Genomic DNA, 16,333 nt, shown 5'->3' with positions numbered 1-16,333 from the left:
CCCGCCTCCTGAAGGTAGTACTTCTGGGAATGACATTGCAGTGCCGGCGAAAGCGCGCCTGGGAGGCTTTGGCGTCCCTCCTGGAAATGCAGTCTTCCGGAGGCGGTCCTTTTGGAAATCATGTCGGGAAACCTTACTAGTGCCCCAGGTAGGTAAAGGTATAGCCCGCTGGGAGTCTGCAGGCTGTCCTCTGCCCAGAAGCAGGGCATGCCTAAAAACTACTGCCCCTGCCCCTTCCCGTACTACGGGAAGACCGCAGTGGACGTTGAGCTGGTGTATGTAATGACTTAGGCACATTATTCTGTAACTGCCCAGTTGGTTTAATCAGTCACATAGCACACTTCTGTTGCAACTAGAAACTAAAGCCTTCTTTATTCTTCAAATGGCAGCTCCTGTCACTTAAAAGAACAGAGTGGAGTTTGACTGGTAGAGACTCGCTCGCTCAGTCATATCGCAGTCTGAACATCTACAAGGAGCACTGTCACCAAACTTAAGAATCAAGCTTAACATTCAAAAATTGACTTTTTTTTTAGACATTTGCATCCCTTTTGCTTATGTATCTTGTTTAACTATTTTTACACATAATAATATGAAGTCCTTTGGTAGTTACAACATTATAGTAAAACACTGTTCCTTATTAATTACGAATTGCTCTTCAGTGGCCTGTCACATACAAGAGATAAGCAGATGTGCAAGAAACAGGAGTGAGGCCCCGAGCCAGGCCTCACCACTGCCTGCCATGGAGCACTCCCCATTCTGCCCGCCACGGAGCCCTAGGGTGATGGATCCTATATCCCACACTCACAGAACTCCAAATTAGAAGCACTATTTAGATTTTTTATTTTTACTTGTTTTATTCTTGGTTTGTTTTTTAGACCTCGGTAAATCAGTCTGGATATAGTCATTTAGGTAAAGTAATTTCTCTTGCTGAAAGTTCAAGTGTTTCTTACCAGTGCTGGTATTGATCTCATTTTGGAGACAATAACTTGAAGTTTGTGTTGACAAGCACAACAGTGGGAGAAACAATGAGGGGAATGTGGTTGGCTGCAGCTTCCTCAATTGACCAGTGATGTCAGCTATTTATGTGAGGGCCTGCCTCTTAATTATCTCCTGACCAGAGACAGCAAACCCAGAAAATTAAGCATAAATCAAGAAATGGATTCTGATACTCTTTGCTTACAGCAGTCTAATTTGTTCTGTTAATGTTGTTCAAAGCACAAGAAAACCAGGATGAAACAAGCTTGCTTTTTATGCAATGTTGGGTTCACTTTTTGGCCTTTTAAGATAGTTAATTCTCTTTTGTGTCAACTGTCTTTTGGTTTTTCCCTTAAGGTTGAGCTTTACTTCAATAATAGTTACTTCCTATAATGTTGAAAATGTAATATTATGGAAATTATTTTCAAGCTATTGAAATCTGTAGATATTGTGGACTGTAGACCTCTTTCTTAAAATTTTGTAATGAGTGCATGTACTATGATGATATTATAATGAGAAAACTGTTTACAAAATGAGGATATATTTATAAAAGGAAGTGTTGATATTAGATACCAAAACATAAGTAAGTATAATCAAATAATGCTTGTATTTTGACTGGTTTTAAATTCAACAAGTTAGAGAAGCAAAGATACTAGAAGTTGTGAATTGTGTTATTTTTATATAGTGCTTGTGTTGCAAAAGCCTTAAAGTCCCAGTCCTTCCTAGTATCTCAAATCAAATATACCCTGTAAGTTTGGTTATATGTGTGGTGGAAAATACACTAGTGTAGACCTGCTTCCTTGTTTTTATTGTGCCACTAACTTTTTAGGAATGTTGGTAGGTTACTGAACCCTTATGGGCTTCTGTTCCCACCACAGTGAGAATTAATTAAGAAAATTTATGTTGAGGGGAGCCTGTCTGGGTTAGTCGTTAGAGCATGGGACTCTTGATCTCAGGGTTGTGAGTTCAAGCCCCATGTTGGGCAAGGAAAAAGGAAGGAAGGAAGGAAGGAAGGAAGGAAGGAAGGAAGGAAGGAAGGAAGGAAGGAAGGAGGGAAGGAAGGAAAGAAGGAAGGAAGGAGGGAAGGAAGGAAGGAAGGAAGGAGGGAAGGAAGGAAGGAAGGAAGGAGGGAAGGAAGGAAGAAAATTAAAGAATTTATGTTGAAGCATCTTGTAAATTATAAGGTACTTTGCAAATATAAAGGATTATTATTGGTCAGTAGAGGAGAGTGCTAGTTAATTTCTCAATTTCAATTTGTAATCCAGTATAGCTTAATATATTGTGGATTATATCTTAAACCAAGCTTCTCTAGTGATTACCGTGCAGTGTTTCTCTGCTTTACCTTTACTGTTATATAGTAATAGGATTTCGAATATGTAAATGTAAAATTAATGCAAGTATTTAAAACAAAACAATGCTCTTTTCTTTACTACTTAGTGGTAATGAAATGTTTCAAGTTATTTTATAACATCTGTGTTTTAATTGGCATGTCCCTCTCTTTTATGTCTACAGATTTTCCATCGAGAAAGGAATTGCTGGTCAGGTAGCAAGAACAGGGGAAGTCCTGAACATTCCAGATGCCTATGCAGACCCACGCTTTAACAGGTAAGAAACCATTTAGGCCCCTGTCAGTCTCTCCCTCATGTCCCATCTGGCTGGAGCCTCTGTGCTGGAGCCCCCGGCTCCCCACCCACATGCCAGTGCGGTGAGCACCTTCATCCTGGGCTCTGTGCTACACTTTATTTGAACCAACTCTGTTACCAGTACCCAGTGTTTCCAGATACTTGTAAAATGATAGTTATTTTGGTTATTAATGATATCCAGCTTATAGGACATTAAAGTGTTATAAAAGCATCTATACAGGAAGAGTTAAAGTTTGCAAGGCTGCTTTTGTTCTCATTATGGTGTTAATCATTCTGTCCTGGGCGTGTTCTCCATCAGACCGTACCCTACAAGGCAGTAACACCTACTGATGAAAGTACCTCCTTGTGAATTCAGTTCCGTCACTTATTAGTTCTAGAGTGACCTGGAGTGAGTTATTTAATCTCACTGAGCTTCTGGTCTCCTCATCTTTAAAATGGTATAGTAATGCCTGTTTTATAGGGTGCTTTTTGTTTTGTTTGTTTTTGTTTTGGTAAGATTAGAGAAAATACTCGTAAGAGATCTGACAACTTTCCCTGATACAAAGTGGGAACTCCGTAAGTTGCTGTTTTTACTGGATTTTTTTTTTTTAAAGATTTTATTTATTTATTTGACAGAGAGATAGACAGAAGAGCACAAGCAGAGGGAGTGGCAGAGGGAGAGGGAGAAGCAGGCTCTGCACTGAGCAGGGAACCCGATGCGGGACTCGATCCCAGGACCCTGAGATCATGACCTGAGCCGAAGGCAGACGCTTAACCATCTGAGCCACCCAGGCGCCCTGTTTTTACTGGATATTATTAAAGTTGGATATTAGATGGCTTATAAAGATTTTTTGTTTTGTTTTGAGTTTCTTTGGAGAACTAGGAACCAAATTATATAATCTGATTTAAATAAATCTCTAGAAATTGAAAGTCTCAAGATTGATGCTGTGACTGGGAGTAATAGTTCAGATATTTTGACAGTAGTGTTCTGTTAATTCACACATTTGGTTTACTTTAAGAGGAATTGAATAGCATAAACAATAAGTTTTTTCAGAAATTTGATTAGTGTCAAATATGTGCAACATGTTTGTAAACACAGTTATATCCCAGTTGATACGTCTTATCAGTAAATCAGGAGTATGCAGAAAATCTCAGGGTTTTTTCCCAAAAACCAAACTTGTTATTTTAGTGCTTAAATATTGAAAATATTTATATATCCTTATTTAAAACTGTTATGTAAAAATTTTATGGGTCAACTTTTAAGAACATGAAAAGGCAAGCAACAGATTGTGAGAAAATATTTGCAAAACATGTATCTGACAAAATACTCACATTCAGAGGATATAAACAACTCTTCCAACATAATAAGATAACCTAATTTAATAAATAGGACCCAAAATTTTAATAGACAATTCACAGAAGATACATGAATAGCCGTTAAACACACGAACAGATGTTTGATGTGGGGGAAACAGAAATTTGACAATGAGATCTCACTACACAACAATTTGAATGGATACGGTTTTTAAAAAGTGGCATTAGCAGGGTACCTGGGTGGGCTCAGGGTCATGGGATCAAGCCCCACGTCAGGCTCCTCACTGAGTGTGGAGTCTGCTTGGGATTCTCTCTCTCCCTCTCCCTCTGCCACTCCCCCCCACACACCCTATAGATAAATAAATCTTTAAAAAAAATTAAAAGAGGCATTAGCAAGTGTTGGCAAGGATGTGGAGAAACTTGGAATCACATACTTTGCCGATGGGAGTGTGTAACAGTAGAACCACTTTGGAAAAAGGGTGTGCAGTTTCTTGTAAAGTTAAGCATATACTTACTGTACTCAATCAGCCCCACTCCTGTATTAAAAAAAAATAACATCTGTCCGCACAAAAATTTGTATGCAGATCTTCAAAACAGCATTATTCACAATTGCCAAAAAACTGGCTGTTAACAAAACAATAATAGCCTTAACTGGTGAATGGATAAATAAACTGTGGTCTGTCCATACTCCAGAATACCACTCCACAGTGAAAAGGGCTGAACCACTGATACCTGCTACAGGAGAGATGAATCTCAAAACAGTTCAAGAAGCCAGGCGCAAATGACCACCATCTCACTAACTGCCTTTAGGTACATGATTGTGTCTATGGAACGGAGTCCTGTTTGCAAAAAACATTTTCTCTAAATCAGGAGTCAGCAGAATTTTCTTTTAAGGATCAGATAGTAAGTATTTGGGGCCGTAACGTCTCTGTCACGAGTCCTCAGCTGTGTTGTAGGGTGGCGACAATCCATTCAAGAATGGTGCCCTTGTCTTCCATTAAAACTGTTTACGAAACAGGAGAGGGCTAGTTTGGCCCAGAGGCTATCGTGTGCTGACCCCTGCTCTAAATTCTCAAGGTGATAATTCCTATTTAAGTTTGTTTATTTGCAAGTTACATATCTCAGAACATATGACCAAGTTCAAAGGAACATGTTACTTCACCAAATTTATCATATTTTTCCTCTGCATTCAGTTTGCCCCTGTTTACTTAATAATGCTGTGGATACATAAAACCGAAGGATAAGCTAAAAGCCTCCAAGAGACTGTTCTGAAAAACTCTCTTGCAAATAAAAGAACAGATTGGTTAGAATATTTTTGACGAGATTTTAATGAAACACTTTGACATGTCACATTGTCCTTGAATTCAGAAGCTCAACAGTTCCCTTACAAGTATTTGTAATAGAAGCGTGTAGATTGCAAAGCTCAGTTGAGATTTATGATAGAAGCTATAGACCGTTTTCTCCTGTGTTTGTGCGTTGCTGCTGTGTTCCTGCACGTGGCCGCAGGGAAGTGGACCTGTACACAGGCTACACCACCCGGAATATCCTGTGCATGCCCATCGTGAGCCGGGGAAGCGTGATCGGCGTGGTGCAGATGGTGAACAAGATAAGCGGCAGTGCCTTCTCGAAAACGGACGAAAACAACTTCAAGATGTTTGCCGTCTTCTGTGCTTTAGCCTTACACTGTGCCAATGTGAGTGCTGCTTCTGTGACTGCTTCCTTAGTCCTCGGTATCCGCTTTAAAACTGGTTAAATAAAGCAGTTGAAAGGGTGGGTTCTGTTGTTTTATTTTGTTTTTTCAGTATTTCCTTCATACGCCAGAAACAGTGATTCCTGGTTGTACATATTTTAGGAAATGTCTTCAAATGCTTGGGGGGGGGAAATCTTCTAATATTTTAGCTTTTGTTTCAAGGTGTGAATTTGTTAAAAAGAAAAATGAGGTTAATTTAAAGGTAAAATGTTTGAACAGAAGGTTTCTGTCTCATGGTGTCTACTGAAATGAGTAAGGAAAATGTGACCTCCACTGTCATTGTTTGTCATATGGTGCATTTGAGAGTCTTGTACGAAAGAGAGTGATGAGTCCCGTGTGAACGCCGCCCAGGACGCGCTCTGGCTGTCCGCTCACTGGACCCTCACGGCACGGCTGCCCTGGTTACTGCATAATCCGTGCAGTTCCATTGGTCTTAGGAAGTCTCACTTTAAGATAGTTGGTAAAACGTCTAGGATTCTATCAACTCTAGGAATCCTTTAGTGATACTACTGGTATTCTGAAGTCAGGGAAAATTTTATTCACTTTTTTTTCAAAGCTAAACCAACATAAATGGGAGTTAACACCTTCCTAATGTAGAAAAATGGCCTTTTTGGAAATAGAACCTTAAGTTCCATAAGAGCAACCACATAGCTAGTGGAAACAGCTGAGAGATGATTAGGAACAAAATTGGCAAAAAGTAATGCCCTGGTGACTAGGGGTAACGGTTTGCAGTTCGGTTGGTGCTGCTCCATGAGAAGACCCCCCTCTTCCCGCTGCATCACCACGTGCCCGCTCATGGGGACCTTTCTTGTTACTCAGTTCATCAGAAATACATTAGTGCAGTTGTCAGATACTTTCTGCTTCAGACATTTTCTGTAGCTGTATTTCTCTCTCATAAATAAAAATACTGACAGCTTACATTTGTTCAGTTTAAAAGTTGCAGAGAATGTAAATTCTAATATATCCTGAATGTTGATTTTCATCGATTTTTAAGTGTATCCGATGGGATCTACTTGAAGTCAGTTTAGTCCATTTAAGAATACACCAGCAGGCTCTTATGATTGGGAATTACAGTATCATTCTTTTCTCTCTCTGAATGTGTATTTCTGTTACCCCACAAAAGTTTGATCTCCTGTAATGTATTTTATTAATTAGGATAATCTAAAACATCTATAATAAATGTTGAAAATTAATTTGGCTTGTGGTAGTGTATTATAGGTCATTATTAGGATGCATGTGGTCAAAACAACCATGCTAGGAAATTTTAATAAGAAATTATCAAAAAAATACAAATTATTGGAAACTATTTTATCCTAATGTGATGTCTGTGGCTTAAAATAAAAAACAGTTAATATATCCGTGCATACATTTTACCTACTTTAGAATGAAACTAAGTTTAGTGTAAGTTTTTTATACTCTCTGTTTTGAATCAACTTCAGACAGAAGGCAAAGTTGCAAAAATAATACAGAGATTCCCATGCTCCCCAGTGTTGATACGTTACCATTTTTACCTTGATATTCTTTCTTTCTTCTCTCTCTCTGTCTGATTCATAGATGTCATATTCCTCTGACCTGTTTGAGGGTAGGTTTTAGACAAAATGTCTCATAACCCCTAAATAAATACTTGAGCTTGTATTTCCTAAAGACAGATCCGTCGTCTTACTCTCCGCTGCATAACTGAAGAGTCCGGAAATTCACATTGGTTCTGTGTTAGTGTGTGAGACCTGCCCCAGGCAGCCCCACAGACTGGGTGCTAAAGAACAGAAAGTTACTTTGTCACAGTTCTGGCAGCTGGAAGTCCAAGGTGTCAGTGGGTTTGGTTTCGTCTGAGGCTTCTCTCCTTGGTCTGTAGATGGCTTCGTTTCCCTGTGTCCTCATAAGGTCTTCCCTCTGCGCATGTCTGTGTCCTAAGCTCCTTTTCTTGTAAGGACACTTGTCATACTGAATGTGGGCCCGCCCTGTTGACCTCATTTTACCTTAATTACTTCCTCGAAGGCCAGATGTCCAAATATATCACATTCTGAGGTAGGTACTGGGGCTTTAAGGTTTCAACGTACGAATTTTAGGGCGCACAATTCAGCCCCAAACAGGTACCAGATACTGTTCAGCTAAACTGTGAAGTTCTTTGGTGTCCTTTAATCTGGAACCATTCTTTACTCTTTGCCTTGCATGACCTGAGTACTTTTGAAGCGTATAGGCCAGTTATTTTGTAGAATGCTTCTTAATTTGGGCTGTCTGGTATTTCCGCATGATCATATTGAGGTTAGAATTTTGACAGGAATACGGCGGAATTATGTGTTCCCATTGAGTCCCATTAGCAGGCACACATCCTTTCACTGGTGATGTTAGCTTCATCACTTAGTTAAGGTTGTGTCTGCCAGATTTCTCCTCTGAAACACTTTCCATCTTTTTCTCACTATTTTGGAAGAGAGTTTGTACGTAAGCCTCTGCCATATTCTCTTCTCTGTCTCCCAGAGAGATACACAGACACCCCCCGTCTCGCACTGCAGAACTCCTTCTGGCCATCTCCTTTCCATCTTTGGAACTTTGTTCTTTGACATTGAGGAACTGGATCCCCACTATTCAGCAACAGTGTTATTCCTACTCATTGAGGAAGTTTTGAGGAAGCCCTAAGAATTGCTTTCATTAATGAGTAAATAGCAGAAAGAATTTTATTATAGCAATCTCTCTTAATTCAAACTCCACCTGAGCTAAGATGCCAAAAAGTACTGATAACTCTACCATCAAAAGTTATTTTAAATGATCTATCAGCTGAAAATTTATTTAGTTTCACCACCTTCAATATTTTATGAAAACTTTAGAAACCACTATTAGACCTCATTAATACCATATTTTATATTTCCCTTTGTTTCAAGAGGTTTTTATATTAGAGCAATTTGAGGAAGGGGTTATTCTGAAATGGGAGGTGGACAAAAGTCATTTTTTAGGTCAGAGTATGTGTGAAAGTTAAGGAGGTAGAAATCGGTCCTCTTAAAATCTTTACAGGTTTCCATGTGTTTCTTGAAGAATGCATCCCTGTCAGTGTTGACACTCGAGTTAACTCGGCTGTATCGTTAGAGGATCTGGCTCCGCAGGTCCAAAGCTCTTCTAACCCTCTGAGTGTTGCATCACAAAACCTGGATGCAAACATGATTCGATGTTTATACCAAACTAAACCCAAATTTAAACAAGAAAAATAACACCCCTGAAAAGTCATGAATAAGTTAACAGGAATTCTGTCTTTACATTTTTAACCTGATCCAGGTTGTTCTTCAACTGTATGAGAAGGAGGCTTGTATACCAGTTGGCCCACACGATTCACAGTTACGAAGGTAGCTTTGAAACGGACCCCTGTTTCCATTGTGCTGTCCATGCATTTGCTGCTTGTGACAAAGTACTTGGAATGGTGGTTGAATTCATACATTATTGCACATTTCATCCTTCACAAAAAAATATTCCAAGTGTGCCAATCTTTTCTGATGACAAAGTACAATCAATATTTAATGATTTGGAAGATATTCAAATAAGCAGTATTTAATCTGACTTTGGAATCTCAAGTGACATTCACACTGAATAAGAAATCAGCTGCTTTTCCAAATAAACCCGTCCTGTTCTTGAAGAGTGCACGTGGAAAACAGGTCTGCGAGTATTCTCCTTGTCGCTGTCCCGTTATCATGTGACTCCCATATACACATTATCACAGGCCTTTACAGAGACCGGGAGCAGAACATGGCTCAGCAGCTTTCCTGGGGTTTATGAATACGTGGTACACTGTGTGTGTCCAGAGTGTTGACAAGTGCATGTACACACAGCCCAAGGAAGCCATCACTCCATCAAGACATGGTGCATCCACTGCGTCACGGGTTTCTGGGTGCCCCTCAAAGCCCGCCCTCATGACCCTCCCCATCTTTACCCCCAGTGTCAGGGAACCACTGATCTGCTTTTTGTCACCATAATAAATTACTTTGCATTTTCTAGAATTATTTTATGTAAATGGAATCATAAAAATCTGTATTCCTTTTTGTCTGGGTTCTTTCACTCAGCATTATTATTTTGAGATTCATCCATGGCATCGCATGTATAAATAGTTCATTCCTTTTTATTACTGAATATTCCATCAAATGGATATACTATAAACGATTTAGTCACCTATTGATGGGCATTTGAGTTATTTCTAGGTTTTAGCTATTACAAATAAAGCTGCAGTGAGCATCTATGCACAAGTCTTTGTACGGTGTATGCTTTCCTTTCCATTGAGTAAATACCTAGACATGGAGTGGCTATGAGGCATTTATCCGATAAGTTATTTGCAAATATTTGCTCCCAGTGTTTGGCTTGTCCTGTCATTCTCAACAATTTCTTTCTAAGAGCAGTTATTAATCTTGAAGAAGTCCAACTTACTTGGTTTTTTTTTCCTTTTTATGATCATGCTGTTAGCATTTTACCAAAGACATATTTGCCTAACCCAAGGTCACAAAGATTTTCTCCTATGTTTTCTTCTAGAAGTTTAGGTTTTACATTTAGGTCTGTGATCCATTTTGAGTACATTTTTGTATATGGTTAAAGGTAAGGGTCATCTTGCATTTATTTATTTGCATGTGAGTGTCCAGTTGGTCCAGCACAGTTTGTTACATTTGCTGTCCTTTCTCCACCATCTTGCCTCTGCACACCTGTTGAAAACCAACTGATGTTTAAGAACATTATGTCCTCTTGACGTATGGACCCCGTTATCATTTGAAATAATCCTTCTTTATCCCCGATAATAGTCTTTGCTCTGAAATACATTATATCTGATATTAAGCCACTTCAGCTTTCTTTTGACTGGTGTTATATTGTATATCCTTTCCATCATTTTACCTTATTTAGGTCTTTATTTTTGAAGTAGGATTCTTGTAAACAGCATAAGCTGGGTCTTCCTTTTTTATTCAGTCTGGCAGTCTTTGCTTTTTAACCAGGATATTTCTACTATCACATTTTATGTTTAAGTATAAATCCACCATCTTGTTGTTTTCTGTTTGTTCCATTGTTCTTTATTCCCTTTTACCTCTTTCTTCCTTTAAAATTGAATTTTTTTTATGACTTTACTTTATGAAGCAGCTTTTAACTTACTAAAATCTTCCCCATGAAGAGTTTCACTAAGTTTCATTGGTTTTGAACCTGGTGGATAATATATAAAGATGCAGCTAATTCATTTGCAGGATTAACTGATTGGCATCAAGGGAAATGGAAAATTTTGTGATTTTAAGCCAAAAATATTAGTGGCTAGGGAACAAAACCTTATATAAGTGTGATGTTTAAGGACAGCTAGTCCTTTATTCTGTTTGGATCCACATACTTTTTGGCATATCTTTCTCAAATAGTATAACTGAAAATCTCTTAAGTATTAAAATAAATCAAAGTGAACCCAGACCTTAACATCACCATCTCACAAATCACTGAAGAAAACACTTGACAATTGATAACATACATTTAATTAGTTCTTTCATTATAAAATATGTAATTGTCTAATAAGAATAAAAAGTCTTGCTCAGTAATAAAATATTAAAAGGAAGTACTTTGTATTTTTATCTTTTTCTACTTCTGTTTTAATGTAAACAGTGTATCTGCACAGTGCATGTGCATGTAATTGCTAAAGGACTGTACATTTATTGGGCGTGCCTCTCCAGAGTTCTTTCACTGATAGTGGACTTCACGGTCAAGCATTGTTGAGACTCCCTGGACTAAAGGACTTTGACATCACCAAGAATTAAAATAAATATTTTTAAAAGGAGACATAGGAAAAAATCTTAACTCCTGACTGATGGAGTGTCTGTCTCCGTGTGTTTGGGTGCAGGAACAGACCGCGTGGCCTAGAAACAGCAGACGCTGATTTCTCACGGTTTTTGAGGCTGGTTGTCTAAGAAGGGACCAGTGGATAAATACCAAGGAATCTCATGACCCAGGGACAGTGTCTGGGTGCAGAAGTTAATAAGTCTTTTAAAACGGAAATACAATTTTTTTGTAAACTTAGTGTTTTGTATCTTCGACAGCACAAGTGGGGGAATCTTCGGTGTATATGAAATGCATGGTACGAGCAGTTAGTAGATCAGCAGTGGTTTCAGTTCCAGTTCTGATTCTCAGTGACGTAACTACTTTAAACACTCATTTCGCTTTACTTTTTTTTTTTGGATTTGCCTTCCAGATGTATCACCGAATCCGTCATTCCGAGTGCATTTACCGGGTGACTATGGAGAAGCTTTCCTACCATAGCATCTGTACGGCAGAGGAGTGGCAGGGCCTCATGCACTTCAACCTCCCCGTGCGCCTCTGCAAAGAAATTGAATTGTGAGAATCTTGTCCTGTTTCTGCAGGAACGGATTTTTCATTTGATTCAGCCTAAAGTGACATGGGTACCGAAGTAGAATTGCAAACACCGTATCACACGTGTGGTTCCGTTGTTGCCATTGTCCCTTCTCAGGTGACGCCACATCTCATAAGAGATCATGGACAGGAAGGCCACATCTCTTTATTGTTAGAAAAAAAAATCTCGACGCCACTTTGAAATGAGTTCAGTGTTAGCTTTCCTCATTAGTCTTCTGCCTGCTTTACACCATATATATGGCACTAAATGCTGAAGATGGCATTGGATATCCGAGGTCTGAAAGTTTTCATTTCCATATAATCTTAAATTTACAGACTGAATTTTAGGATTTAGTAATAATGAGTGCAGCTGGCCTGGAAGCCACGGGTCGGTCAGCGATTGCCCATCTGTGCTCTTGCCCTGTCTCTGTGCAGGGGTCTCTGCCGGCTCCTTCAGCAGACCGCTCCTAAACACTAATGGCTTGGTACTGCCCTATTCAAATGACTTTTTGTTTTGCTTCAGTTTATCTTTGAATGGTTCATATATAGTACATATTGTGATATAATAAGAAATATATGTATTTGGTCTTTGTGGCTAGTTTCTGGCTCACAGCTCCTAAAACCCTTGAGTTTCCTGATTGATTCATCATGAACCTCTTTCAACCACACTTGAGTTTTTGCTGTTGAAGGACTGTAGGAGGAAGGGGGCTGGTTGCCCAAGGAACCAACCAAGTGGTTTGGGGATTGTAATTTTCAGCCACCCTCAGACCTCCTGGGAGGGGACAGGGACTGGGCGTTGAGTTAATCACCAGTGACCAATGATTTAATCAAATGCTCCTATGCAGTGGAACCTCCAAAAACCCTGAACAAGGGGTTCAGAGAGCTTTTAGGTTGGTGAACATATTCAGTGCTGGGAAGGTGGTGCACCCTACAGAGGCATGGGATCTCCTCAATCCTTCTTCCCACATGGCCTGCCCTATGCATCGCTTCCATGTGCCTCTTGAGTTGTATCCCTAATAATAAACTGGCAATAGTAAGTAAAGTGTTTCCCTGAGTTCTGTGAGCTATTCCAGGGCATTATAAACCCTGAGGTGGGGTTTGTGGAAACCTCTGATTTATAGCCCGTGGTCAGAAGCATGGGTGGCCAGGACTTGCAATTGGCATCTAAAGTTGGGGGGCGGGGGGAGCAGTCTCGTGAGACTGAGCCCTTAACCTGTGTGGTCTGCACTGGCTGCAGGTAGTGTCAGAAGTAAATTGAACTGTAGGACATCAGTTGGTGTCTGCAGAGGGTTGGAGAATTGCTTGGTGTGGAAAACTCACACATTTGGTGTCAGAAGTATAACTAGAGGAACATGGATTCTTTTCATATTTTACCATTGTGTTTATTTGGGTTAAATGTTAGTAATTAAATTAGCAAATGAAAAATAGGTAATAATTTTGGATGTTTGTCTCTATGAAGTTTTTCCTCTGGACTTAAATAGGAGATTCTGTGTCTCCCCCCCCCCCCCCCCGGTGCCCCGGTCTATGAGTTGTGTAAAATGTGTAGTATTTGTAATAAAATTATTTTGTACTCTTATTGCTCTGATAACAACCGCAACATCATTTTTTACAGATTGTTTAATAGAAAATTAAGCAATGACTTAAATATTGGGCTGAGTTCCTAAGGGAATGTGTGGAATTTCCTCCTGGAAACATTTAAATACAACAAAGATGTGACTGAGAAGACAGGGAAAGGGATGGCTGAACTCCCAGTGTTATTTTAGTTTCTTAATCGACAAAAAGTTAAATGACTTTATTTGTTTTTATGTTTATCCTGATTATATTTATTAATCAACCTCGTGTTCTTTTCATTTCAGATTCCACTTTGACATTGGTCCTTTTGAAAACATGTGGCCTGGAATCTTTGTCTACATGGTCCATCGGTCCTGTGGGACATCCTGGTATGAATGACCTAAAAACTTCCTTCTGAAGCTGTTGAGTGATACGACCTCTTCTTCCCCCTGCCTAAATGCCTTGTCACTTCCTTGGTTGATAATTATCTGAAAATATGCCATATATAAATAATTTTTTTCCAAATATTTAAATAAAAAAAGGCTGAGATTATTAGACAGATTGATAGCCTTCTTGGATTTCCTTTCCAGCCTGCCGAGCTCTTCGCCAGGGTGGCTGTCCCTTGGCGAACAGCCACGTGTCTACCAAGTGATGGTAAAAACACAAGTGAAAATTACCTTAGGCTGTGTAATGGGAAGAGGCAGGGGTTACTGCTCCACATAATTACATACTGTTTGAAAGTGTGTTTTGGAAAACATGCACTGAATTTAGCATCAGCTTTCAGCCTACATTATGTTTCTGTTAGGACAGCTGTGAAGGAAACAGGTCTCCTAATTCTGCGCCGAGTGCCTTCCTAGCAACTCCACTGTGGCTCCCTTCCCCTGCGGGTCCTTCCCCTCTCCCGTGGCCTGCCCTAGGGGCCTTTTAGGACTTCCCACTTAACCTTTTACAGCTTCAGCATACATACTGAAAATGCAAGGAGTGGTTTTCTTTTTCTCTTTTTCACTCATTTAATCATTAAATGGCTTATAGGGCTCTTAATTGCTCTGAAATTAAATTGTCGTTCCTTTGCTATTGAATTCTGTGTCTTCTCTTACTTCTTTCCGTGACTTTTATAAATCGCTCTTTTGAAAGGATATACACAGGATAATTAACTCCACTTATTTCTTAGATGTCAGTTGAGAGTTTTACCAGTTGGAACTCTTAAAATGACATACCTTGTATTTCAAGGACATTTGAAAATTTTTAGTGGGGGAAAAAAAGGTTATATATCTTTAGAAGTTTTATGAGCTCTCATCACCTTGGTATTTCAAAGAGCCCTGTTTTATATTGATGCACTTTTGTTTTAAGCAGCCTTAAATTCCCCAAGGGAGTTGCTGAGGCCTTAAATGAGTAGAAATACATGATAATATAAAAATAAAACATAATAGCAATGTTTCATAATAAAAACATGTCACACTTCTTTATCTACTGTGTCGGGATTTTGATATGGCCGTTTGCCACTTAATAATTTGAGTGTGCCGTACTTCAGATCCATTTTGAAAGGATAGTCTCTCCTCCAGGAAGTTCTCATGGTACACATATTTGCAGCTCATGAATCTCATTGTGCTTTTTGGAAGATATGAGCTCAAAACACCCTTGAACAGGGTGATGAAATGTTGTCCGTTGAAGCAAGGTGGGATGTGGGAAATGCTTGGAAGGTGAGGACGGTAATGGAGTTAATGACAGGCAGCTGCCTGCTGATTCTGGTGTGTTCCCCTGCGAGGCCAGTTAATGTATCAGATCTGACGCTCTGCAGGAGCCTTCCTCTCTTAACTGGCTGGAGGACTAGAAGGGAAGTGGTGAGTGAGACCCAGCGCTCCCGGACTCCGCCACTGTGCACGTCTGTGTGGGTCCAGACATACGTGTTTAAACCAGAGTTCCAGCTAGAACGTATTGATTCTGTACCAGTTTCTGTCCTAACACTTTCTTTTCCACACAGCTTTGAGCTTGAAAAGTTGTGTCGTTTTATTATGTCTGTGAAGAAAAACTATCGGCGGGTTCCTTATCACAACTGGAAACACGCCGTCACTGTGGCTCACTGCATGTACGCCATTCTCCAGAACAACCACGGGCTCTTCACCGACCTTGAGGTGCGTGTGCACACGCTTTTTTTTTTTTCCATTTCAAATAATCAGAGTGGATTTAAGTACTCTGTGTCTAGAGTACCTTCCCGGTATGGATATGTGACGTGTGATTCTACAACAGGTCAGTAATTTAGTAGAAACACACTTTTAAAGTTGCTGTGCCCGTTATTTGTCATGTTATTCTGTATAAGGAATGTCGATACAGAAATTCCAACCTCACCAAAATATTCCCCCCAGGGAACACTAGTTTAATGGTCTCTTTTCCCTGTGAAAGCTTATGTCTTCTGAGAGTCTTTGTTAGGTAAACAGAGTCTGCTTTTCTCCTTGCTCTGTGCCCTGGGTAATGTAGACATATCCTACTGATTTGAGAACCCAGAGCATTGAATCATTAAATACAGTTAAGACACAAATGTGTATGTGGTCTCTTGTCCCATGAGGAGGTGGGCTCTGTGAGGCTTACCTGACTGACCTGACTTGACATGCCCAGAGCTGGTGACACACTCAGAGATTTGGAGCTGCCTAGTCCATCCGTGCACCGCTGTCTAGCTCAGCACTCAGTGATGCCCACGGCCAGCGTGTTCTCGCCCCCACACGGTCCCAGCGATGAATCCCCTCTCTTCTCCTCCATAAAACTGATGTCCTGCTTCAGAGGACAT

The 16,333-nt window shown here is 39.8% G+C and overlaps 1 protein-coding gene across 14 annotated transcripts in view; it reads left to right on the top strand.

Annotated features, from left to right (window-relative positions):
* The window catches only part of PDE10A (phosphodiesterase 10A), a 297,734-nt gene that overhangs the window by 235,476 nt on the left and 45,925 nt on the right, over positions 1–16,333 (top strand). For all 14 annotated transcript variants that reach the window (XR_010413848.1, XR_010413847.1, XM_064598343.1 and 11 more), the window contains 5 exons: positions 2,488–2,580; positions 5,418–5,604; positions 11,843–11,985; positions 13,857–13,940; positions 15,533–15,683. Coding sequence is in view for 12 of the 14 variants with exons in the window: in XM_064598343.1 (XP_064454413.1) it covers positions 2,488–2,580; positions 5,418–5,604; positions 11,843–11,985; positions 13,857–13,940; positions 15,533–15,683 (658 nt within the window). In the remaining 2 variants the exon portion in view is untranslated. The remainder of the gene's footprint in view (positions 1–2,487; positions 2,581–5,417; positions 5,605–11,842; positions 11,986–13,856; positions 13,941–15,532; positions 15,684–16,333) is intronic.

The sequence above is a fragment of the Mirounga angustirostris genome, unplaced genomic scaffold (genome assembly GCF_029215605.1).
Source record: "Mirounga angustirostris isolate CCGP_5_RB_7025 unplaced genomic scaffold, mMirAng1.0.hap1 SCAF_8, whole genome shotgun sequence".
NCBI lineage: Eukaryota > Metazoa > Chordata > Mammalia > Carnivora > Phocidae > Mirounga > Mirounga angustirostris.
This window is presented reverse-complemented; position numbering and strand designations above follow the sequence as displayed.